General features: G+C 42.0%; 1 protein-coding gene across 3 annotated transcripts in view; it reads right to left on the reverse strand.

The window, feature by feature from the left end:
• The window catches only part of MGAM (maltase-glucoamylase), a 118,808-nt gene that overhangs the window by 29,244 nt on the left and 62,538 nt on the right, over positions 1-27,026 (reverse strand). For all 3 annotated transcript variants that reach the window (XM_035254556.3, XM_035254555.3, XM_035254557.3), the window contains 20 exons: positions 26,273-26,401; positions 25,927-26,037; positions 25,536-25,598; positions 19,829-19,963; positions 18,961-19,048; positions 18,018-18,156; positions 17,089-17,222; positions 16,936-16,970; positions 16,727-16,843; positions 15,867-16,015; positions 15,161-15,245; positions 14,244-14,300; positions 12,165-12,289; positions 8,069-8,157; positions 5,972-6,021; positions 5,405-5,572; positions 4,061-4,213; positions 3,220-3,420; positions 1,323-1,477; positions 51-219 (listed from right to left, as the gene is read on the reverse strand). In XM_035254556.3, the coding sequence (XP_035110447.3) occupies positions 51-219; positions 1,323-1,477; positions 3,220-3,420; positions 4,061-4,213; positions 5,405-5,572; positions 5,972-6,021; positions 8,069-8,157; positions 12,165-12,289; positions 14,244-14,300; positions 15,161-15,245; positions 15,867-16,015; positions 16,727-16,843; positions 16,936-16,970; positions 17,089-17,222; positions 18,018-18,156; positions 18,961-19,048; positions 19,829-19,963; positions 25,536-25,598; positions 25,927-26,037; positions 26,273-26,401 (2,352 nt within the window). The remainder of the gene's footprint in view (positions 1-50; positions 220-1,322; positions 1,478-3,219; positions 3,421-4,060; positions 4,214-5,404; positions 5,573-5,971; positions 6,022-8,068; positions 8,158-12,164; positions 12,290-14,243; positions 14,301-15,160; positions 15,246-15,866; positions 16,016-16,726; positions 16,844-16,935; positions 16,971-17,088; positions 17,223-18,017; positions 18,157-18,960; positions 19,049-19,828; positions 19,964-25,535; positions 25,599-25,926; positions 26,038-26,272; positions 26,402-27,026) is intronic.

Here is a 27,026-nt window from a genome sequence, read left to right on the forward strand (position 1 = left end):
GTGGAGGTGGAGAGAAGCAGAGACACGGATCCCAAACGCTCTGTCCTTACCCCTGGAGGCTGGTCTCGGGAGAACATCCCCCATGTGTGCCAATTCAAGTCTCTCCTGTAGGACCTGTGCTCAGTTTCCCCAAAGCCATAGAGGTACTTAGAGGGAAGGCGGGTGGAGATGCGGATAAACATGTCATTGAAGGTGAAACCAAGGAGCTGAGAGTCCCAACTGCAACACAAAAAGGCAGATTTGAAAAAGAAAATGGGCTTTTCTCTCTGCTTCCAGCAGCTGACTTTTCAAGGACACTAGAACACTTGATTCCTACCCAGAACCTGTTCATCTCCAAAACAAAACATGAACTCAGTTTCATTAAAACATCACAGATATCCTCGCAAAAAACCCAGGAGTCCTCCTTCATTCTTCTGTTTCCCTCTGTCATTGCCTCCTTTCAGTGGTTCTCCACAATACAAATCCAGGCACTCCACACCATCTCAGCTGGAACCATGCCACACCAACACCGCCTTCCACTCTTGCACCACTCAGCACGTTTTCTACATAACACTCAACGAGATATTCCTACCAGGATCTCATCTCATGTCCCTCCCTGTTTGCACTTTTTCCATGGCTTCATGTGAAAACATCTTATGAAGTCTTCAAGCCTGCCCCTGATCAAAAGGGATCTGCAGCCCACCCTGCTTCCCAGCTTCATCTCCCAGCACTTACCTGTTTACTTCCTCCATTGCTCCATCCACACTAGACTTCTATTCATTGGCATGTCAGCTTGCTCATCTCATGGCCTATCCACTTCCTAGTCCCTCTGTCTGAAATGCTCTTTTCCTTCCCCTGTCTTCACATGGGTGGTCCCTTCTCATCTAGGTCCTATTACAGTGTCACCTTCTCAGCGAGATCTACTCTGTCCATAGTATCACGAGCAATGACTTCCCCATAACTTTCAATAACCCTGCTCTTTTGCCTACACAGCAGCTATCACTCTCTCAACCTCCTTTTTATACTGTAACTTAAATTACCTTTGTTATTTACTTATTATTGTCAGAAGATGAGACCCTCAGCTGTCTATAAGGAGCAGTCCCTAACCTAAAGAAGGAACCCCATATATGTTGGATGAATCCTCAGGCACACTCAACTGCCTCAGTAATTATTTCCAGAATGCTAAACATTTCCCACGAGAACAGGTCTCAAGGAAACAACTCATTCATGGATCTGGAAGTGGACAATGTGATGCTTTGAAACAGAACATCTCCAAAGACAATGGACCTGGCAGTGAATGTACAGGTAGCCATCAACTCTGAGTCACACTAGAAGCCACTCACATTATAGTGCCCGTACTCTTCCGGCGAATTTCAATTCCAAATGGATTCTTCTTAATGAGGACATCATAGACTTGACCCTCAGGGCTGCTGGCTGGAACCCTGGGTGTGTTCAGAGGGACTGGGACTTCATACCGATTGTTGTTGGGATCATAAATCTGGGCCAGATGAGATAGATGTTAGGCAAATATAGTACTCTTGAAACCTATACCCTTAGCACAATTTTTTTTGAATAAAAGTTCAAATGCTATGCTTTTTTCTTTAAGTTCATGATATCTAAGATTTAATTACTATATCAAACAACAATTTCAGACAACATTTTTCTCTGAGTCTGTCATATCTCATTATTAAGACCTCTATTACAGTAATATACTCAAATGGACACTGGTGCTAACTTGGAAAATCATTCTGGAATCAGTTTGATATTTATGAACATGTTACTTGTTACTCTGTGTGGCTGTATGAGTGTATGTGTAAAAAACTTTTATGAATTGAAAAAAACCTGTCTCCAAAAATGAAATGTATTTGATGAAAGTGATCATAATGTTCTTGCCGAAAGTAGTATCTAAACTGATTCATGAGTACCTGCTACATCCCTGCCTACCACTGTACAAGACAGCAGGGTTGTGAGCAGAATAAGGCAGCGTTATGGTTTTACAAAATTTACATGCTAATGAGAAGTGAAAGAGCAGCTCACAACCCCTGGGTGATGTGTGCTAAGGGAGGGCTACGTAGAACTGCTCTGAGATTCTAGGAAAGGAAATGCCCAACATTGTTTCTGGGAGACTGAGATGGTGTCACTGGAGAAATACAGGCTGAGACTTAAAAGCACGGCACTCATTAACCAAACAAAGAAAGGATATCAAGTCATTCTGGTGAAAAATAATAACTGCACAGGCAGAGAGTATTAAGGTGGGCCAGAAAAAGGCAAGTATTTTAGAAAGAGCTAGAGTCGGTAACATTTAAGGCGAGGACCCCAAGGAAATTCATTCACTTCAAACCCATTAGGTGCCTACAACATACTAGTGCCATGATGAGGATATAAATATACAATAGCGCCATCCCTGCATTAGAGGATATACAAGAACTCAGAATTCGGGCTGATGTCAGATCGTAAAGAACCTTTCAGGCCATGTGACAATGTCCTGATCACTTTCACTGACTCTGCCAATAACATTACAGTGCTGTCTGCCAGGCTCTGTCTCACACTACAGAAGCACAAAGAGGAAAGGGCACATTACTGTCCTTGAGAAGCTTAGTTTAATAAGAAATAGACATAACAGCTAGTCCATATCTAGTCCTTAAATATAACTAAATCCTGGAAAGGAATTAAATCCCTGCACATTGTTGCTACTTTACAGATATCTCAAATTCAGTATCCCAAACTGAACACATCATCATACATTGATCAAGCACAACCCTTTTCAGTCTTCCCATTCTGGTTGATGTCAGCACCATCCATATTAAGATGCAAGCTACAACACAGTCATCAATCTTGATGCTTCGCTCTCCCTTGTCACCTGCTTGCAGTCAAGCACCAGATCCTGGAACCCAACTTTCTCAACCTCACACAGGTCCACTATTCTCCACCTTCATTCCAGTGTCTAGTCCAAATCCAATCCCTTATCTGACCTACTCAACTGGTAGCCTCCCAACTTGTCTCTCCATATGCACTTTGGCTCTCCCAGCCATTTTCCTAACAGTAGCCACAGTAATCTTTTCCAAACAGAAATCAGGGCAGGTCTCATTGTTCCCTCAATGATTCCTCAATGCTTTTTGGATAATAGTCTAGTGTAGTGCAGCATGATTCATTTATTTTGGGGTTCTGTGACCTTGGCCAGCAAATGGTAATGGAACTGAAAAGGGTCTAATCAGTCCCTGATTCATGTACTGTGTTTACCTTGAACTGCAGCATGTCATTCTTATGGTAAGTTACATCCAGGCGAAGGGGGTTCACGGGTGTGGAAGGGAAGGCAGTGGCATAAACAGTAGACTTTAAGGAGATGTCAGCCGTGGCCCCATGTGAATTATACTGAACATCACTGACAGTGTATAGATCGTTGACAAAATAGCAAAACGGGACTCCGGAAGAATTGGATGCCTGAAAAGTGAGGCCAAAGTCATAGATCAGCACAGCATGTGGTCTGAAAGTTCTCTAATCTAAACAGCGTTACAAAAGTCATTTTATAGGGCAATAAAACCAGCCTAACACCGACCATCTGGCAATAAAATAAATTTAAATTCCTGGACTCCAAGCAAAATATATATATATTTAAAAGTTTCAGCCAGGTGCAATGGCTCACACCTGTAATCCCAGCACTTTGGGCGCCCAAGTGGGCAGATCGCAAGGTCAGGAGACCAAGACCATCTTGGCTAACATGGTGAAACTCCATCTCTACTAAAAACACAATAAATTATCTGGGAGTGGTGCCACACGCCTGTAGTCCTAGCTACTCTAGAGGTTGAGGCAGGTGAATCCCTTGAACCTGGGAGGCAGAGGTTGCCGTGAGCCAAGATTGCACCACTGTGCTCCAGCCTCTGCGACAGAGGGATACTCCCTCCAAAAAATAAAAAGTTTCACACGTGTCCGCACCTACTCTTCACATCACTCTTCCAGTCCCTTTGGAAGTCCTTTCTTTCTATTAATTTTAAGTAGTTAGGTAAGTACCAGGGCTATGCTTAAGAAAGGACAGATTAGGTGTGGAGATTTTCATGTGCATGAACCCCATCAGCAAAGTTACCTCCCAGATGCAGCCACGGGCAGCACAGTTTTCTGCAGAAGCACCATTCTCATCAGGGTAACAGTCTATTTTTTCTTCGTCCCTGATTTTTATGTCCCACTCCACTGTGTATGCTTCTCCCAGGACAAGATTGATGTCTGTGATAATGGCAACCTGTAGGAATGCAGGAATCACAAGGAAATTCATCTTTAGGAGAAAGGCCTTGCAGGATCTGAGACATTATTTGTCGGGGAAAAAAAAATAGAAATTAAACCAGACGTTCAACCATCCAACCAATATATGACTTTAGCTTATAAGAATAGAGCTGTACAGTGGGGAATCTATTTAGCAGAAACAGAGCAAACGTCTCCTTAGCAGAATCTTGTCCACAGCATAATGAAAATGATTTGGTCAAATAAAACCTGTCATGATCATCCCTTATTCTTTTCTGCCCTGACTCCTCTTAGCCCTCTGTGCTTTGTCTGCAGGCTCTCTTCTGCAATTCATTTTTAGCATGATATATGACGTCTTCCCAAAGTGAGTTGATGCTCTAGCTCTTGTCCCCACACAAGTATCCCCCATTGGTGTGGAGTGGTAGAAAGAACACACTAATAAGAATCATATGACCTGCTTATCATGCCCATATTAATGTTTGACAAATTATTTTTTGATTTTAATTGCTATATAGTAGTTAATATATATTTATGGGCCAAATAAAATATTTTGCATTTTGAAGCTAAAGTTCTCATTTGTCTGGAGTAATAAAATCACATCCTAAAGATGATCATCCTCCTCCCAATCTCCTCCCAGTATAATCCATCTTGTTCTTCCCTGTTCTACTAGTCTCCAACCCCCACTCCCACTCCCAACAATGCTCACAAACAGCAGCAGCACAGCCTTCATTGAAAAATCAATATGAGATCCTTTAAGAATTAAATCAAGTTGACACCTAAGACCCTCCAAAATCTGACCACAAGTTTCCTATCCAAACTAGTTGTTTTTGAAAACTGGATCGTACCTACGCTAGTCATACAAAATAAACAGTTTAATAATATAAGGCTGTTCCACACTTTGCTAACTTTGCTCTTCTTGTGTCTTATCATAAGTATTATTCTATTTTTGGGAAAAGGAAGTGAAACCAGTTAGAGACAGCAGAACACTGAGAGGCAGAGAAGGGAATGAGAAGGAAAACACCCAACTCATTCTAGCTCTGGGTACCTTATTTTTTTCCCCAGCCCTCTAACTTCCCCAAAACAAGCCCCCAAGGTGCTCTGGTCCTTCAGGAACCCATGCAACCTTGGCAAGAGGGAACACCATGATGCTATGGAGAATTCTCAATATACCATCTCAACAAAATGGTTTTACCTTCAGGTTGGAATCATAAGTGACTGTAGGAGAAGTCTGACTTGGGACACCATTGTGTTTCACTGTAATATTGCTAGGTTCCTGTGTCCCAAGAATTTTAATCTCATTAAATGCTAAATTATTGGGGTCCTTGTAGGTTGATTGTGAAATATTCACCTCCAAGCGGTTCTGCAAAACAAGTAAGTCTAAGTATGCACAAAGATATGCCTGTAATACCCAGATTCTCAAGTCACTCCAACATTTCATTCCAGACCTGACACCCCCATCGCACTGCATTCCTCTCTTTCTCTACTAGTGTGTTCTCAATAAGTACATTATTTTAATAATCCTCTAATTTTAAGAAAATAATGAAAACACATAGACATTTAAAAACTGTATTTAGAATAGCTAGCTGCTATATTAATGCCTCCTTTTGAAAACATCCATGAATTCATACATTCAAATATATTCACCTATAGCCAATAATGTATAAAAAGTTACAAATATCATCACGCATATACACAAGCACAGATGAGCTGATGGTCAGACAGAAGCCCACACCAAAGATTCTAAAAACGTGCTACTCACTTGAGTGACAGAAAACTCACATAAAAGATACACTTTATTGGCCACAGTATCTGAAAGTGAGAGAAAGACAAGTCAGATTCTGGTCTGCTCACCACAGAAAAAATTTCACCCTGCCACTCCTTTCAGCTACATCTTGATGTCACAAATGGCAGTACTTCCTTTTCCTTATGAATGAATAATATTCCATTGTATATGTGTATCACAGTTCTTTATTCATTCATTCATCAATATACACTTAGACTGTTTCTGTATGTCAGATGTTGTGAATAATGCTGTAATACACAGAGATGTGAGTATATCTCTTAAAGATACTGATTCCATGTTATCTGGATATACAACAGAAGTGGGATTTCATAGACTGTAAGGAAGTCCTATTTTTAATTTTTTGAGAAACCTCTATACTATTTTCAATAATGGTTGTACCAATTTACATTCCCACCAACAATCTACAAAAATTCCATTATCTTCACATCCTTACCAGCACTTATCTCTTGCTTTTATAATTTCCATGCTAACAGGTGTGAGGTGATATCTCACTGTGACTTTTGGTTTGCAATTCTCTGTCATTCACTGACATTGAGCATCTCTTCACACACCATTTAGCCACTTGAATTCTTCCTTGGTAAAATATCTGTTCAATTCCTTCACCCTGTTTTTAATTGGGTCACTTGATCTTTTGCTACTGAGTTACATGAGTTCTTTATATATTTTTTATATTAATCTCTTCTCAGATAGGTGGTTTGCAAACATTACTATTCACTCTGAAGTTTGCCTTTTCACTTTGTTGATGTTTATTTTGCTATGCAGAAGTCTTTTCGTTTGATGTAGTCATGCTTGTTTATTTTTTGGTATTTTGCCTTTGCTTTTGGTATCATATCCAAAAAGTCACTGTCAAGACTAAAATGTCAAGGAGGTTTTTTCCTGTTTTTTTTTTAGAAGCTTTCCAATTTCAGCCTTTACATTTAAGATTTTAATTTTATTTTTCACAGTAGCCAAGATATGAAAACAACCTAAGTGTCCATCAATGGATGAATAAAGAAATTACAATACACATACACAACAAAGTATTATTCAGCTATGAAAAAAAAAGAAAGAAAATTTGGCCATTTGCAACAGCATGGATGAATCCAGAGGACATTATACTAAGTGAAATAACTCAGAGACAGAGAGTCATACTGCATGGTCTCACTTATATGCGGAATCTAAAAAAGTTGAGCTCATAGAAGCAGGCAGTATAACAGTGGTTCTTAGAGCCTGAGGGTGGGGAAAATGGAGAACTGATGGTCAAGGGTACAAACCTTTAGCTCTTAGATGAGTAAGTTCTGGGGATCCAGTCTACAGTATGGGTGGTGATGGATGTGTCCATTAAAATAGCTGTGGTAATCATTATACTATGCCCATGTATATTAAACCTTCATATTGTCCACTTTGAATACATTTCATCTTTATTTGCCAACTAAATATTTTACAATTAAATAAATAAATAAAATTTTAAATCTATGTATTGTATTAGATTGACAAGAATCTCCAAGGCCAAGCCATTGTTTTTCCTTCTCTTTCCTACGGGAACATTGCAAAGCTTCCCTTCCAAAGGCTCCCAAGGCATATGCCTCAAGGGAATCTATTTCCTAAGCATAAAGCACAGGAATTGTTAGCATACTAGAAACACAAATATGCTAAAAACTATGGTGAGATGAGCACACACTAGAACACTATATTCTCACTGCCTGAATGGCAGGGCATTATTTTTACATCGTCAACATTTCCTCACAAGGATTTTGGAAGGAAGACATTAACACTGAGTTACAGATCAGTCCTGAAACCATATTTTCTAAGAACCTATTGCCAATAAAATGAGAGCCTATTATAGATATCACTGGCCAATGGGAGAATTGTCACAAATAGAAATGTACTTTTCTTTCTTTGGTAGTTCATCTACCACGACCTCTGAATGGTGCAACCAGAAACAAAATACTTAAGTGATTCTTGCCACTGTGTCTGGTGAGATTTCTCCCATAGCTGAATGACCAGCAGGAGTAAAGGACCATAATTCATAGGTGCAGGTTTGGAAACAGCAACATTATCATAACTGCTCACCCTTCGTTTCCCCATCATCCCAGAAAAGTTCTCCTTTTGCTTCTTTGTTCTCATCTAGGGCAATGATAAGACCAAGAGGGTTCTTTCGACTGTGGGAAACAAGATTTATGAGACAAAGACAGGAGTCAGAGAATTTTGCCAACTAAGCTGAGGATGTTTCCATCAAATTTCAAATTGGAAAAGTTACTAGCAGCAGATGGTTCTGTTTTCTTCAGGTACAAACACAAAATTGACAGGCGCATCTATCTTTAATATCAACGGTGTCACAGGAGATAGAAATATGCCAAACAGTAGCAATAACATCTATGTTGGAGGCAAGAATTCAAGCACCAGAGTCACTGCAATAGCTCAAATGAAAGCTGCTTCTACCACTACTATTTAGAACACAGAGTATGAGAAGAGAAACAAATCTTAGGCAATTGGTCCAGTCAGATCACTTTAGCATGATGCCCTCAGGAGAAGTGTCCAGTGCTGTGAGGAAGATACATTTTCCCCTGCCTAAGGACTATTCATACTCAGAAAACAACATACAATAAGGTCCATCTATTTAATGGTAACTTATCTGATTATGGGTTATTAGTTTGTTTTGAAAGAAAAAAAATCGTTCTAATTATCCACTTTACAATTTATAACAGGAAACACAAAACATTACTCAAAGACATGGTAAAGTAGATGGACATAGAGGAAGTCAGGGAGAGAGAGAGAGAGAGCAATTTCATTTGGAATCTCCTCACACTGTCACTCCTCTAGGCAACCTCCTAGAGTCCTGCTCTTCCTGTTCCTCCTCTGTCAGTGGCCTCACATTCTCCATTGTATTCTCCACAGTTCAGCCTTATGCAAAAAAGTTAGTTTCCATTATCAACAAAATCATCTGCTTTCACTAAATACTGACGTACTGAGCAGCAGTCATTTCTAGGAAGTCAAGGAGATACAAAAATTAATAAATCCCAACTCCTGACCTGAATACCTTAAATATTATAGGAAAAATTAGGTACATTCATTAAAAAATAAAGGTGGAAAGTGAAAACAACACTAAAGTTAAGATATTCTAGGAGTCCAGAATGACAGTCCCAGAAATCTGATGGACTGATGGACTGGATATTCTTCTGGAGACTTACACAGTCAAATATTACCTGACCCTACACAACACATATCCTTATTAAAATATTGCTGGATTTGCAGGAAAGTAAGAAATATATCCAAGAGACCAAAACAATAACAGGAAAACAAAACACTGAGCTGAAACCAAAAGGGTGCTTAGTAAGCAAAACCTAGAATCTCTGTAGGGCCAATTCCCACAGCAAGGCTAAAATTGGGCTACTAAGCCCAGTAATCCAAGGTAGAGAAGATGAACCCCTGACTTCCCACATGAGGCCAGAATTCTTGAAGGAAGCTAACATGATGCCAGTTGGAAGAATTCCTGGCTTGCAAACAGAGGAGAAGCTCAATCACCTCTGGAGGAATGAGACCCACAAGTAGATGCTTAAGCTAATCACAGTTTAAAAACAAAAAATCACCAAGCACACAAGGTAATAAATCAACATAAAAGAAAGTCTCCAAAAAAATAATTAACAATAGATTTAGACTCCCCTAAACAGTTCAGATAATACCATTTTCAGGCACAGAGTACACCACTACTATTGAAATGCTAACACTATTAAAGAGGAAAGACAAAATCATCTAAGGAGCAAAGATATATAGATATATACCAGAAACTTGGAAGTGGCAGTGCTACCTTTGCTGGAAGATTCAGGGAAAGATTTCCTGCTGATAAAATATAAGTTTAATCTGGGTCATTAAGAATACACCAGGCAGGCCAGGCACGGTGGCTCACGCCTATAATCCCAGCACTTTGGGAGGCTGAGGCAGGTGAATCACGAGGTCAAGAGATTGAGACCATCCTGGTCAACAAGGTGAAACCTCGTCTCTACTAAAAATACAAAAAATTATCTGGGCATGGTGGCGCACGCCTGTAGCCCCAGCTACTCAGGAGGCTGAGGCAGGAGAATTGCTTGAACCCAGGAGGCGGAGGTTGCAGTGAGCCAAGATCGCGCCATTGCACTCCAGTCTGGGTAACAAGAGCGAAACTCCGTCTCAAAACAAACAAACCAAAAAAAAGAATACACCAGGCAAAGATGTTGGAAATGATAAATTCCAACCTCTTTACTGCCTAAAGGCAGTAAAATACGTAGGCATGTTTGGGAAATAGCAAGTTTTTTGCTATGGCTAGTCTGTACATACATGAAGGTGTGGCAGGAGATAGACCTGTTAAGGTAACGTGGAACCAGGTTGTGACTGGTTTTGCACATCACATTAACGAAAGAGTTTGAACTTCAAGTCTAGGAGCAACCAGTTGAGATTTTCATTTTGGAAAAATAAATTTGGTATCAGTGTGCAGAACTGCTTGAAGGTGGACAATTAGAAAAAAAGAAGCCAATTAGTATTGGATTTAGGAGTATTTTCCATTAGTATCATAAGAAGTCTGCAATTTCGAAAATTAAAGCAGTAAGAGAGGTTCTAAAGAAAGGAAAGTTGTCTGGCTTTCGAAGAACTTCTAGTCTGTTAAGGACAAATAAGCTAATACTTTCAAACACATAAAGGTGCACCTGTTTAGTACAGATGCAATCTAGAATTTTGGAATCAATTAAGCATAAAGGAAAACTCAGTAAATTTTGAGGTTTGCAGGAGGTACTTTTTCAATCGAATTTTGAATCACAAGTAAAAAGTGGCTGGGCATGGTGGCTAACAGCTACAATATCAACACTTTGGGAGGCCGAGGTGGGTGGATCACAAGGTCAGGAGTTCGAGACCAGCCTGGCCAAGATGATGAAACCCCATCTCTACTAAAAATAGAAAAAATGACTCAGGAGGCAGTGAGCCAATATCGTGCTAATACTCTAGCCTGGGCAATAGAGCAAGACTCCATCTCAAAAAAAAAAAAAAAAGGAAGAAAGGAAGAAAGGAAGGAAGGAAGGAAGGAAGGAGAAAGAAGGAAAAGAAAAAGAATAGAAAAGAAAAAAATCTTTTAGCAGGAGAAAAGAAATAGGAACTTGAGATTCTAGGAGGGTGGAAAGTGGATCCTGACTCTTCAGAAATGAGAATGAATGAGTCAAGAGCAAAGAAACATGAAGGGACAGAGTGACCATGGCAGACAGAAGGATCTACTGACCTGGTTTGCCCAGAATTAAGAAGCATCCCAAGAGGGGATACATTTGGTGCTAAAACTGCAACACTCCTGGGCAAACCAGGAAGTTTGACCACCTGACATGTTAGCATGTTTTGAAAAGAAATTCAAAGGGTTTAAGGAAGTAAATGAATGATGGTCTTTCAAAATTCACCTGGATATAGTTCTATAACAACAGCTTCTAAAAGCTGTTGTGCCTATGGTTTCTCCTGTTTTGACTTCATCTCAGTGTGAGATTAAAAAGTGAAATTCTCTCAAGCCTGTAATCCCAGCACTTTGGGAGGCTGAGGCAGATGGATCACGAGGTCAAGAGATTGAGACCATCCTGGTCAACATGGTGAAACCCCGTCTCTACTCAAAATACAAAAAATTAGCTGGGCATGGTGGCGCATGCCTGTAATCCCAGCTACTCGGAAGGCTGAGGCAGGAGAATTGCCTGAACCCAGGAGGCGGAGGTTGCGGTGAGCTGAGATCGCGCCATTGTACTCCAGCCTGGGTAACAAGAGCGAAACTCCATCTCAAAAAAAAAAAAAAAAAGCGAAATTCTTAGACCTATCATCTCACTCCCTTAGAGTTAAGAGTTGTTAATAATTCTACAGTAAGTATAGAGTTTGAAAAAGGTTAAAATACAAACAAGCAAAGAAAACACAAGTGTTTAGTAAAGTTAGGGGTTAGAGGTTAGGGTTAAGGGTTAAGGGTTAGGGGTTAAGGGTTAGGGGTTGGGGTTAGGGTTAGGGCTAGGGAAGATTTATTAAGGTGATGCTTCTTCATTAATGCTAACTATAAAATTCATCTTTATTTTAATTAAATATCAAAATGTAACTTGAGAGTGATGCTTACATTTTGGTGGACTTCACTACAAATTAGTGAGATAACTAGCATGTAAAGGAAAACCTCAGTTCCATCATTTACCTTAAGTGGGTGTTCAGTGCAGGCTCTTGCCAGGGCAGGATGTAGCCCCCACGGACATGAAGATTAATGTGGTCAAGAGGGGCGGGCAAGGTCTTCCACTTGCCTCTTGCATTAATATCCACACCCTGTGGGCCAGAAGAAGGTTAGAGATGATGAAGGAGAAGACATGCCACTTCCTGAATGATGCATTCTGCCAGACATCTCATCCTACCCTCTGAAATGATGCCTGTTCATTACCCTCACCACATACCTGCTACTACACATTCTGCATTCACACAGTGCTACATGAAATCTCACACAGCTGCTATAATATCTTGTTAGGGTCTCTTGCTTTTGCTTCCACAGTACAAACCACATTTGCCTGGTGTGTGACAGGAAGAGGTGCTACTCTCACCTGATTCAGAAATCTAATGTAAGAAACCATCCTTCCAGCCTACACGTTCTCTAGAGCAGGGCTTTTCAGTCTCAGCACCATTGACATTTTGGTCCAGACAATTCTTTGGTTGTGGGGCTATCCTGTGCCTTTTGATACTTAGCAGAATCTTCAGATGTCAGCAGCATCTCCTCCTCACCCCTGCCCTCATGTGACAACCCAAAATGTCTCCAGGCATTGCCAAGTGTCCCCTGGGAGGCAAAAACTTCTCATTTGAGGGCTGCTACTTTAGAGGTAAGAAGTAGTTATTGTTGACAACAAGCAAATAGGCATGGCTATGTTCCAATAAAACTTTATTTGCAAATCAGGCAACATCCAGATTTGGCTGTGGGCCATAGTTTGCCAGTCTGTATTCTAGAGTGAGTAATACGTACCCAAATTTGGGAAGGTTAATTAAGGTGACATTTCTTCATTAATCCTAACTATAAAATTCATCATCATTTTAATTCAACATCAAAATTTCATCTTTTTCTAAATAGCTTGCTGCATAATTTATTCTGTCTTTCCCTCTTCAATCAAAGATATCTTCTGTCTGTGAATGGGAGAGTCAACATGTACCCTCAGGCCAAAGGCCAGTCTCACTGAAAGAGAGCTGGCCACCCATTCCTAGGAAAGGCCTGGCTGGGAAGCACACAGCAGAGCCTGAACATGTTACCACCCGAAGGGCAGATCCCGACTAGGAGCAAGAAGGGGAGGCTGGGGCCACGGCGGGGAACTTGGTCTCCATTGACTGAGAAGAGAAGGAACAAAATTGCACATCCTTCTCCAGTTTTCACCTAATCGCACTGCAAACTCCAGGGATGAAAAGGGCCAGCACATGCTCTGCGTCTTGTTTCCCTGCTTATACCCCTTTGCTGTATTTCCAGCCCTCAACTTTGTTCCTCTCAGAAAGTCAAAAAAAGAGGCCCAGTTAGAGACCAAGGAAATACCTCCTTTGATTCTTCCCCAAGAATCAGGGTTTACATTATCAGGGTCCCCACTATCCCAGAGCTGCCCTGAAGACCCTGGCTAAATCTTTGGGGATCATAAGAGCACAGAAATCATGCAGCAAGGAGCTCTTCCTTGCTTTCTCATTTCTAAATGCACTTGCACTGCTTAGACGCACAAGGCTTGGGCCCCATACCTCTGTGTGTGTTTTGCACACTGCCTGATCACCGGCTTCCCTTAGGGAACTATGTGCAGTACCCTTCTTTGAGCATCTATGCTATGGAGGGAGATAGTTAATAAAAGGCAGAGACAAAAAGGCCTCTATGCTTACAAACTTACAGCAGGCAAAGATAGAAACAATAAAAACAAAAACTATAGTTTGCAACAAAATCTCAAATGTTCGTTAGCATCTGCCTTTACGGGACATTGTAAATAGCAGTGATATAAGGAAATATTAAAATCTAACATAAAGAGAACACCCACAAAAACCAGATCCTGAGTGATATGTTTTGTGTGTTATTTCACAACTGTTCTATGAGGGAAGTGGTCTTACCCCACTTGGAGGTGGGAAAACTCACGTTACAAGAGTTAAAGTGACATCTCTAAGACCACACAGCAGGTGGTTACAGAGCCAGCATTGGACCTAAGGTCTATCATATCTAAAGCCTTTGGACTCTCTATCATTTTCCCAGGCTGTACAGACATTCAGAAAAACTTACCGTGTAGTAATCGTACCAGCGGGCTCTAGGGAAATATGCAGTGACATTTCTGGCATTCTAAAATTAAATACAAACAAAGAGTGGCAGTGGGCACCATTATCGGGACAGAGTAACCAAACGGCTTAGGAAAGAGGTTAAAGTCATAGTGATGGCCTTGGGCTCTCTGGCCCCATCTCTCGGGAGGCTAACAATGTTGGGGAAACCTTCCTTCCCTTTTTGTTTCTCAAACAGGGGATATTGTCTACCCAAAACTACCATAAAGCACTTTGGTATCCAGGACTTTGGGAAAAATAATTACTGTTTACTTATAGACATTAACTTACCCAATATACCCTTAAAGAGACAAACAACTGAGGTTGTGTCTCGAGCAGAAAAAAAAATTTGTGGGTACAATAAGATTTAAGGAACATGCAATTAACTGATATTTTAAGACTAATCCACTCATATTCAGAAGCCTAATCAACAACAGAAGTAAAGAAATGGCTTTTACTCCTGGGGGGAGCTCCTGCCGGAGGACGGGAAGGGTTAGCCAGCAGCAATATGAGTACACACATTGCCAAGTAATCCTTCTGAGAAGTTTTAATTGTGTCAGAGGATTGTTATCATTCTTTACACTACTGCCCCCATCTGACCTTCTATTCCTTAGTTAACAAAGAAACTACTATATCATTGAATATACCATGAGGTGTTTTCTTCCTCATCATCCTATGAACCAGAACTGTTAGGCCAATTTTAAAGATGAAGGAGCTGAGCCCCAGAACACCTAAGTGATGGACTTTGGCTCAGAAAGAGAGGAAGAGACAGAGGTAGAATTAGAAACCATGTGTAGGACCCCACAGCTCAGTCCTCTTCTCCTCATTCTTCTCCCCGAGCCTCACAGCTGGGATCCTCCCCCGATCTGAGGCCTCCATACTCACAAGCTCCAGGACAGGGCTGACCAGGAAGGCTGGGCCCAGAAGGAACTGACTGTCTATGTCCCATGTTACCTGGTCTGACACAAACCTGGAAAGGGAAATGAAGGTGCCACAATCAGAGCTCAACAGAGACCCAGCCCAAGACCCTGAAGAGGCTCCTCAACTTCAGATCCACAGTGGAAATCCAGCTGCCCCTGAGCCATCCTTGCCTTTTCCTAAGCCTCGGTTGATCAGGAGCATCCAGCCTCTGCTTTCCCCATGTGAGGTGCCTCAAACTTATGAAATGCTCGGATATAGGTGTATTCTGTTCTGTCAAGTACTTACCACATTTCTGAACCATGGGACATTTTAAATGTAAGAATGGTCCTTGTCCCTCAAATCTCTTCCTGAAATCATACTTTTGTGACCCAGGTCCATATAACCAAACTGCTACAAAACATAGATAGGCTTTAGCACGGCCAAATTAGACAGAGATCATTCTATGCTGTACTGCATCATTTCAATTTCTTCATTCAGTAAATAGCCTTTTATTAATGACCTAGGCATGTATCACACTGTGCTAAAGAGTCACAAAGTATGGTCTGTGCCTGATGGGCTCATGTCAAAGGCAATCATGTCTTTAATTTGGAAGAATTGTGTCTATCAACTGCTGCCATATGGAATACAGTAAGTCATCCATTTGTCATCGGGATCCCTGCTAGACACTCACTCATGGAGCAGAGGCCGAACAACAGTGACACCCTCCGTGTGGGCCTTATGCATCAAGGTATAGAGATACGGCAACAGGGTGTATCTGGTCTGCAGGACATTTCTGGAAATATTCACAAAAGCAGCATCCCAGGATACAGGGTCTTGTCTCTAAAGGAGAAAAAGAACGTGTTTGGAGCTCACCAAGAAAGACCTAGAGAACTTAAGAAGATCACTGAAAGCATATTCCAAATCAAGATCACTCACAGCTAAACAAAAGATAACCATAGATGAGGCCCAGAGAATATTCTGAAGAGACTAGAAATGAACATTGTCGCTCTCCTAGAACAGCTGATATAATGTCACTGTAAGACATTCTTTTTGGTACATTTGGTACAATTCTGCCTAAACAAAGAAATATAATAATCATCATCTAAAGAGCACTGAGAAATATGTTTCATTGAGACAGTAGGCTTAACAATTTTTAAAGGGTCAGGTGCAGTGGCTCATGACTGTAATCTCAGCACTTTGGGAGGCTGAGATGAGTAGATCACTTGAGTCCAGGACTTCGAGACCAACTGGGGCAACATGCCAAGACCCTGTGTTTACAAAAAGTCCAAAAATGAGCTGGGCACGTTGGTATGTGCCTGTAGCCCCAGCTATTTGGGTGCCTGATGTGGGAGAATTGCTCGATCCTGGAGGCAAAGCTGCAGTGAGCCATAATTGTGCCACTGTACTCCGGCCAGGCACACAGAGTGAGTCCCTGTCCCAAAAGAAAAAAGTTTTCAAAGATACCCTGTAAATACAGTCTACATTGAATTTAACCGAGAAAAGGAGATTGTGTTTCAACAGAAACACTGGAGCTAGGAGCCACTGTCCTACCCTAGTCCCAATGGTGTTGTGGTTTCTTGAGAAGGGGTAAAAGGCCCCCAGCTGCATCCAGCGAACACACATCTCATATTCGGCGTCTTGAAAGAAACCACAGATATCTGCTCCTGTCTGTAACAAGAGGAAATAAAATGAGCCTGCTGATGATTTCTGAAGGATGTCCCCATCTTCTTGGTGCTTAGGAGGATCCCAAGGACACTCACGTAGGATATGCCAAAGAGGCTGAACTCCATCATGCCTGCAATGAGAACCACAGCTGTGTCATACCAGGCCCTCACCACCTGCCTCCTCGCTTTTTGACAAGGATCCCAATTTCCTGACCTGCCAGCACAGGCCCTGGGTAGGAACCCACGCACCAATGATAGATTTCTTCAGCTGATCCCACGCGGCCGTGTTGTCTCCCAGCCAATGTCCTGCCCAGCGGCCAGAAGAGGGAAATGTGGAGCGGGTGATGACAACCCCTCGCTGTCCAGTCACCTCCTGCACGGCTCTGGTTGGAGGGGAACAGGAGACAAATTAAGAGTATGGCCAGGGAGCACAGGCCATAGAGCTTCTCCCAGAGCCCTTGAGCCTAGTGAGTGTTTGTAGGGAACATGGGAATCTGAGCTGTAATGGGGCTCCACTGATCCCAAATGGTGGAGATAACGATTTATGTGTTCTCACAGTGCTTTCCAAAGAACGTCACTGTAGCGTACTCACTGGCATTCCCAAAAATAGTACGCAATTACTAAATCTTGCTGTTGGTTTGCTCAGTACTTAGTTTTCTATATTTGAGGAGGAACACGGTGAAGATTATAAGATTGTTCTTAGAAAAATTCATAATATTCACTGAGCTTGCAAAGCAGGACTGTGCTAATTCAGTACAATACCAGTTACCCTCCACCAACAATGGCCAAAAAACAAATATCTCAAAAGATGATTTATGTTTGAAATAAAGGGGAGAGATGCCCAGTCCTCCGTGTTCCCTTTATCTCCTGTAACTAAAGGTATTTCAGCACCGGCTGCCCTGTGTGATCACTACGGTGTTTCCATGTGTCTTTCCCACTAGGATCATTCATTTCTCACTGGTGGGACCACACTTTATTTAAACCTGCCCTATTACTTTTAATCACAAGGCCTGGCTCTGTGTCAATGAGCATTTGTTTAATCAATAAGAATGATGACACAGTTGTCATGAGAATCTTCTTAACCCTAGAGTGGGAAGGAAAGGAAAAGTAGGGTAGCTACGTCAGTCCCGGCAATGCCTACAGGTGGTGACAGCTGGAGAAGAAAGACAGACACTCACTCATATGTGGGTCTGGTCTGGGACCACCCGTACAGGCTGTGCACATTGTAGTGCTGCACGGGGGAGCCGTCTGGGAGGATCTGCTGACTCTCCATGCACAGGCTCTTGCTGCTCAGGCCCCTGTCCCTGGACTCCAAATCTGAGGAGGAAGATCTGGTGAGGTGAAATCAGCCCTGATTCTGTGTATCCCTGGCCTCTCTTCAAGGGATTGGGCCCTGGATCTTAAGACTAACTTGAGCCCTGCATCTGTCGTTCTCCATCTTCCCAGAGACACCAGCACAGTGACCCCAGCTCTGAGTCACAATGGCACCTACAGTCTTTTCAACATCGGTTTCACTGAAGAAAGCAGAGGTGTCAGAAAGAGCATACAGTGGTCAAACACCACATAACAGGCTCTGATTTAGGGTTTTGATGTATCAACTATTTCATGTAATTCTTATCATAATTCTATGATATCTGTCATTTACAGTTTATCAAACTGAGATCTGGAAATATCACATAATCTGTGAACAGTCACACAATTCACTGAAAAAAAAAAATTTCTGGAGCCAAGATATGAACTCAAGCATAATTTCAAAGTCCAGCAGCTCCACCATAAGGCCAAGCCAATAATTTTCACCTATTGATGACACAAGAAATTCCTGTGATGGATTCACATAAGCCTAAAATACTAAGACACCCAGCTGTGAGAACCCTCTGGTGGCATGAGCACTGGTTAGTGCTTTCTGGACAGATTCAAGAAATTTGCTCAAAGAGTCTAGTCACTTGCACATGCCCAGCTGGGTAAAGCACGTGCAGAGCTTTTGTCTATGGTTCCCGGTAAACCACAGCAGCCATGAGGATGTGCCATGAGCTGTCAGGGCATACCCATGGCCTCTAGGCTCCTGCAGGGGTCATCCTTTCAGTCATGGCTCTGCCAATCAAGTAGGCCAAGGGTTCTTACACGGCATGTAGGGAGGGTGGTTCAGAGAGGCATCCCTGCAGCCTGAAGGAACTGCCCCATTCACGAAGCTCGATGGTTCATTCATATCCTAGAAATGCCAAACACAGATATACCTCACTTTTTAAGAAAATTACATCCTGCCAATTCTGAGACAAGGAAGCAATGAATTAATTGTTCAACATCCAGTAATCGCTATAGATGCCAGCCCTGGGATGTTCATCAAATCCCGGTAAGAACTGGCTAGAGAGATTAATTCATGCCTACAGAACAACTGGCTAGAGGATTAAAAAAAAAATCTCTCTGCCAGGTGCAGTGGCTCATGCCAGTAATCCCAGCACTTTAGGAGGCCAAGGTGGGTAGATCACAAGTTCAAGAGTTTGAGAGCAACCTGGCTAAGATGGTGAAACCATGTCTCTATTAAAAATACAAAAATTAGCTGGGCACAGTGGTGGGTCCCTGTAATCCCAGCTACTCAGGTGGCCAAGGCAGGAGAATTGCTCTAACCCAGGAGTCAGAGGTTGCAGTGAGCCAAGATCCTGTCACCACACTCTAGCCTGGGTGACAGAACAAGACTCCATCTGAAAACAACAACAACAACAAAAACCTCTCTCAGGGTGGGTGTGAGGCAATCAAAGTTCCAAGAAATTCCTAGTAAATTGTCTCAGAGGTTTTATAGGAACCTCAGGTCCGGTAGAAGGTGTGTAGGCTTTCAGGGCTGTTCCACTCTGAGAGGAGGACGTGTCTGACATGTCCAAAGTCTTCCTTGGACAGTGATTATCCTCTTGACTGAAGGTCAGTGGTACATACACTTAGGCACACAAAGATACACAAGTGCCACAGGTACACAGACATATACACACACACTTACAATCCACATGCCATCAAATTTCAAGCTCCTCTCTGGATTCTGTGGATTGTTGTATAGTTCTTCTATTTCCCTCTTCCACCACTTGGCAGTTGAATTACGGAAAAAGTCTGGGAAAGCCACATAAGCTCGATATAGCTATAAAAAGTAAATATAATTAGTTTGTCCCACACAAATATATTGGACAGCAAACAGGCACTTACTGAGAATGCAACTCACACAAAGACTTGGACTACATGGTGACCGATGTCACCTGAACAGGGCCTATAATGTTATTGGCTTATTAGAGAAATGTAGAATGAAAAGAGAAATTAGTGCTATTTGCACACCTTCCCAGCATTTGGAAGACATCCAAAAACTCTTCTCTTCATATTGACCTAGATGGTAACAATCAATGCCCAGAACTCACGACCTCATGCATTAGATGCCAACCCTCAATGTCAGTCCTGCCATTTCCTAAGCACACCTCAAAGAAACAAAGCCAGGGAGAGACTGCAGACATCAGATGCATGGTAATAGGCTGGGAAGAAACACTCAGGAAGTCCCTCCTATGTCATTCCCACTGAGAGAGGGGAGGAAGGCATAAGATTACATTTCAGGATATTAGACTACCCAGTATGCATCTGTGTTCTCTACAATTTCAGAGTCACGTGAAAACTACAGCTGTGTGTAACATAAATTGAGAAGACTTAAAGAAGGCTTTCGACTTCCTCTCATTTTCATCTTCCCTCAGATAAAAAAAGCAGTGTTTTCATTTTAACATGAAAGTCGGATTCAAGATACAATTTCTTAACTATACTGTAGATTTTTGAGAGCAAGAAGTTAGTTTGATATTCTTCTGAGTGATATTTATATTTAGCTTAGAACCTGACACAAAATATATAACCAGTGTTTAACAGTGGGTTCACACGACTTAGAAGCAGTAAATAAATATCCATACATTTTTATATATTCATGTTGCTTGTTATGGAACATTACAGTCCTCTGTATGTCTCAGTAAATAGCCTCCTCTATGCTAACCATGACACTGTAAGAGTTAAAGAGCTAAGTATCTGTTGAGAAGGGTGGGGGGAGGTCGAGGGGAACTTCAGTTCTTATACACAACAGACAAAAGGCAACTAGGAATCCATATGTCTAGATAAGGGCAAAAAGGGAACATAAGAAAACAGAAACAGATTAGCCTACATGGGTCTGACTGTCAGGGATGTGAAAAGATAGTGGGTTACATCATGGAGAATCTTAAGAGGCCATGCCAAGGGTGCCGTTTGTTAGGAAATGGAGGTAGAAACCATGAAACCCGACAAAGAGAGCCTATCACCAGAAACAGAGAGCTCCAGATCATGCAGGGTTAGAAACAATGGGATGGGTGGGGGATAAAGAGTTAGAGTACCAGCATCTCTGAGTCAGAATTGTATCCCATATAAGATACACATGGGGAACCTGGCCAGCAGTGATGTATGAACTTCCCTAAGTACTGCTCAGATGACCCCTACCAATCAATAAAAATGTTCTGCCATTCTCCAAGGTGCGGGCTCTGCCTTACACCTGTCCATATTCAAGTCTTGCCTTTGTGGCTTCTGCCTTCACTTTCTCCAGTCTTCACACAGTGATGTACCCACCCACACACTGGCCTCAGGACCACTTAGCACTCTTTCTGTAGCACATTGCATGCTACAAAATGCAATTCCTAGATCCCTCCACAGTCTTATTGAATCAAATCGCTGGAGCTTTGGACTCAGAAATCTGCTTTTCACAGGCTTCTTGGCTGTTTGTTTTATATTCAGTGAAGCAGACCTGGACATGAGTTGTTTCATCCTCACCAGCTTCATCGTGTAGGTCTCACTATTAATTATATAAATATTAGGTTGGTGCAAAGGTAATTGCAGTTTTTGTCATCACTTTTAATAACTTTAAATGGCAAACACCGCAATTGCCTTTGCACCAACATAAAACTTATAACTTTTGTATCTACCAAGAATCTCTTATGAGCTAACTCACAGATTCTGTGACCCCCAATGAAGTGTTTCTCATTAGGAGTACAACTGGCATTTGATGTGAGATGTTTTGTGGAGAATTCCCTGCAGTCAGAGTTATGGACATCCCTCCCCATTGCCCACTGAATGCCATTTGGTATCACTGTGATAAACAACACTGCCCTCAGATTTCCAAATGGCCTCAGGATGGCAGTATTGCCCCTACTGGCTGATGAACTGTGGGCTTGCTAAAAGTAAGGAAGCCCATGACCCTGAACTTCTCTGGCTGGGCAGGTTCCTGTGTCCATGTGGGCTGCTTGGCCACTAAGCTTCAAGTGATTTTCTGTTAGAAATGACTAGAGGACATGAAGCTAGGTCTTCTCCCTTGAACACGATAGATAGATAGATAGATAGATAGATAGATAGATAGATAGATAGATAGAATGGATTGGATGGATTGGATTGATATGGTGGGTAGATGAACATAAATAAGATAGATAAGTGTTAGAGTGTAGAGTGGGTGGGTAGAGAGATAGATAGGGTAGTTAGATGGGGTGGATGGATAGGAGGGATGGATGGATGGATGGATAGTGTTAGAGCGTAGAGTGAATGGATGGGTGAATGGATAGATAGAAGACAAATAGAGTGAGTAGATAGATAAAAGATAGATACAGAGTGGATAGCTAGATAGATAGGGTGGGTGGATAGATGATAGAGACAGATTTTGGGTAGATGGATTTAGATTTAGATAGATTTAGATTAGAGATAGATGATAGATAGATAGATAGACAGATAGGATGGATGTAGATAGACAGAGACAGAGAGATGGAGGATGGATTTGGATTGACAGGGTGAGTGGATGAATATATATATATATACACACACACATATATATACACACACACATACATATATGTACACACACACACACACACACACACACATATATGTGTATGTTAGAGAGAGAGAGAGAGACAGAAAGATGAATGGACAGGATGGATGGATAGACAGACAGACAGACAAATAGAGTGGATGGATAAATGACAGATACAATAGGTGGCTTAATAGATAGATAGATAGATAGATAGATAGATAGATAGATAGATAGATAGATAGATAGATAGATATAGGGTATCAGAATAGATAAAGAGACAAATATACACAGCGTCTGGATGGATGGATGGATGGACAGATAGATAAACAGAATGCATAGATAGAGATAGATACAGATGATATGATAGATAGATAGATAGATAGATAGATAGATAGATAGATAGATAGATAGATAGATACAGGGTGGCTGGATGGATAAATGATAGATAGGATGAATTGGATAGATAGGGTGGGTAGATGAATATAAATAATATAGATAGATAGGTAGGTAGGTAGGTAGATAGAGTGTTAGAGTGTAGAGTGGGTCGGTAGATAAAAAGATAGGGTGGATAGATAGTAGGGTGGGTGGGTAGATAGGTAGGGTGGGTGGGTAGATAGGTAGATGATACATAGATACATGGATGGATGGATGGATGGATGGATGGATGGATGGATGGATGGATGGATGGAGATAGACAGATAGATAAATAGATAGAGTGGATGGATGATCGGATGGATGGATGGACAGGTAGATGGATAGATGAGTGGGGGAGTAGAGAGAAATGTAGATAGATGGTAATATTTGCTAGCTAGCTAATCTAGCTAGCCAGATAGATAGAATGGATTAGATAGATAGGGTGGGAAGATGAATATAAATTAGATAGGTAGGTAGGTAGACAGATAGACAGACACAGACAGACAGATGGACAGGTAGGTAGGTAGGTAGGTAGGTAGGTAGGAAGGTAGACAGACAGACAGACAGAGAGATACAAATGTAGATAGATGGTAAGATTAACTAGCTACTTAACCAGACAGACAGACAGAGAGAGAGAGAGAGAGAGAGAGAGAGAGAGAGAGAGAGAGAGATGATAGATACAGATAGATAATAGGTAGACAGAGGATAGATACATTGAGAGATGGATACCGAGAGAGAGATAGACAGATAGAGGGGATAGATACTTGTTCCATAATAGACAAATGGAAAACAGCCTTGAACTGAGTTTGACTCATTCTTGCAAGTCTTCAAAACCTGCCCCAGATTCTGTTTTATTTGTTTTGTTTTACTGAATCTACTGACAGTAAATAAAGGCATACAGTCCAATAGCGAAGCAGACTGCTTCCAAGTGTGTCGCACTTTAAATCAAGAATGCTACTGCTGCCAACTCACTCTGGGATCCAGGAGGTCAGACACTGACATCAGAGAACTACGCATCACTAGCTTGCAGTGCCATCTGTTCTCACTACCCCACTGGAGCTGTCCCAGGCCTCAGCCTCAGACTCCAGATTGTGAGGTCCTATCTAATATCAGCCGTTCCCTTTAGGACTCACCACTTGACCTGAAAACCAACTTGTCTGGATAAGGCATGAATATTTGGCCTGACTCCTGCCAGTCACATTCCTGGTGACTGGAATGTTTCTCCTGCACCTCTGTCCATGGACTACGATCTTACATTACATAGCAAGAACTCCCAAAAGAGGTCTTCACCCTGGGCTTCTGAGTGGCTGCTACCCGAATTGACAACTGCTGGGATCTGTTTCCACAATATGGATATTTGTCTGATCAATACGTGATCTTGACAGAGTATCTAGACACTACAACATATACCACATTGCTGACTGCACAGGAAAGCTTATTTGTCCCTTCAATTCCTGGCAGATGTCCTAGGAAATAGGCCTTTTCCTTGTCTCCACAGCTCTCCTGTGGAGGTCACATAGGCTACACATGCCCTGCTATAATTCCCACCCAGAAAGAATAACCATTATTGAAGAACAGCTCGAGAGGTCAGGCAGATACTTGGTCTCCAGGAGCTCCTCCACCCCACCCTGAGAACCCTGCCTGTGGGTACTGTCACAACAATTGAGAGTAGAACACACAGGCTGCACAGCCTGCATCAGTTCAGGAGACACACATCTTGGCCAGAGGATAGGGCTGTAGGCTTCCTAGACCAGTAAGGAGCCATGTATTCTTTCAGGCAAGAAATGCTTAATGAATCGGGAAAATAATTCAGGTCCAGAAGCATGGGCTTCCTGGAGCCTTTGCAAGCAAAAAAACTGTTCCCAGGAAAGAGCAAGTTTTACAATGAGGCTGGAAACTGTGAGGTGAAAGCAAAGTTGAGAAACCCAAGGAAGGATTGGGCTCAGGGGAGGACTTGTAAGTGTGAGGATAGAGAAACCTGTTCATGGGGGTAAAAAAGATGTACAAAAGAAAAGACCTCATCAGTCTTCGAGGTCTGAAGACTGTTTAGAAGGGATCCCCAAGCAGCAATGATAAGTATACTAGTTCAGCGAAAAGATGGCACTTCTCAGTGGCATTGCCCAGTGGAAATTTCTTGCACCTCTGGAATCTGACGGCCTTGGAACTGAAATCACCACTCTGTCACCTAAAACCATGGACAAGTAATTTGAGCTCTCTGATCTAGAATCCCAAGGATAATAATACATATCTACATATCTACATCCCAGTGGGTAGTAAAATATTACTACATATAAAGTAATGGGCACACAGACTGAGATCTAATCACATCCCCTAAGTGTTTCCCCCTTGCCTAGCTCATGTCCATGGTACAGGAATGTCTAGAAACGCAGGTACGGCTGCCCCTTCCTAGAAACCCAGACTCCACCCAAATCTGCAAAGACCCTTTTACCTCCACTTGACTGTCCCAGTCTAGAGACCCATTCACAACAACATCAGGAAAATCAGGCCAGACCTGTGGAGAGAAACACGTTCAGCAGCAATGCGCTAGACAGTTCCCTTACAGAGTATTTCCTAAAAAATTGTTACATAAACCATGTTCCTAGCAAAAATAATACTTTGCTCATCATGTAAGATTGACATAAAAGAAAAGTGAATGCCATAATGCATCACATGACTTTAAAAGTCATTACCTGTATCAACAAATGTTGATTGAGAACATGAGAGCTTCTGACCTCAGTGCCCAAAGAGAAAAAGCCAAAAATGACATACACAGGCCTGTGACCCACTAACAGTGACCCACCCTCAGGCTAGGGATCAATGGATTATCACTCAGATGATACCTTTCCCCAGACAATGTCTCCATCATTTGGGTATTTGATGAAGACGTCATCCTCCATGCCCCGAGTGAAGGCAGGATAGGGCTGTGTCTCATTGCCAGAAATGGCTGGATCCTGAAACCAAAGCATAAGTCAGTTGGGAAAACCAAAGCCAGAGAATGAGGAGAAACAGAATAAAGGAGAACTCCTCCAGGGAACTCCTAGCTTCTACCTGGACTGTAGAGTTTCTGTGAGTTCTGGGAAATACACATTCTTCAATTCATCTACTTGCAACATGGAAATAAAGCTTTCTCCACCAAAGCCCATACCTGCTCCCAAACAGACTGCACACGTTCACATCAGGACTAACCAGAATGAGGATGACCCGCATCCCATCAGCCTTCATGCGATTGATCAGAGCTGGAAACCCAGCAAACTTGGGGCTGAGGGTGAAGTCCAGCTGCCGCTCCATGTAGTCGATGTCTGAGTACTGCACGTCCTGCAGGAGGACACGGGAAGCTGAGTGGCTGCTGTTGTACAAACCCAAGCTTTATAGAGCAACAACCCTCCACTGCCCGTGGTGGAATTTCAGACAGCTTCTTGTTGATGTTTTCAAATCCCAGCTCTGCCATGGGTTAGGTATAGCTGCTGGGAAATTCACTTATTTTTTAAATATTCAGTGATAAAATGGAAAAAAATCTAAATCTGCACCAAATAGGATGAGAATGCCTCTCTAGCATGGCTAGTCTGAGGATAAATAAAATAACAAGGATTGGAAAGTGCTTTGTAAACTGCCACTATCAGGCGTGATTGTGATGACCTCCTTCAAAATGCTGCCCCTGATATCAGTGGTTCATGTTTAGAAAAAATTCTGTTAACCACCCAGGGCTAATACAACGTGGATGGTAAATCTACTGCAAACAAAACAAAGCAACAGTGTATAGTAGCTTTGGAATACTGGATCCTGAGGGTAATCAGACACAACTGTTATTCTGGAGAATGAAATATTGCATTTCACTATCCACTAATGGAGACACTATGTACCTCTAATAGAACTACTGTAAACAATAGAAAAGTAGAATACAATTAGATATGAGATGGTTCATGGGACCAATTCTTTGATG

This window comes from Callithrix jacchus, chromosome 11 (assembly GCF_049354715.1).
Source record: "Callithrix jacchus isolate 240 chromosome 11, calJac240_pri, whole genome shotgun sequence".
NCBI lineage: Eukaryota > Metazoa > Chordata > Mammalia > Primates > Cebidae > Callithrix > Callithrix jacchus.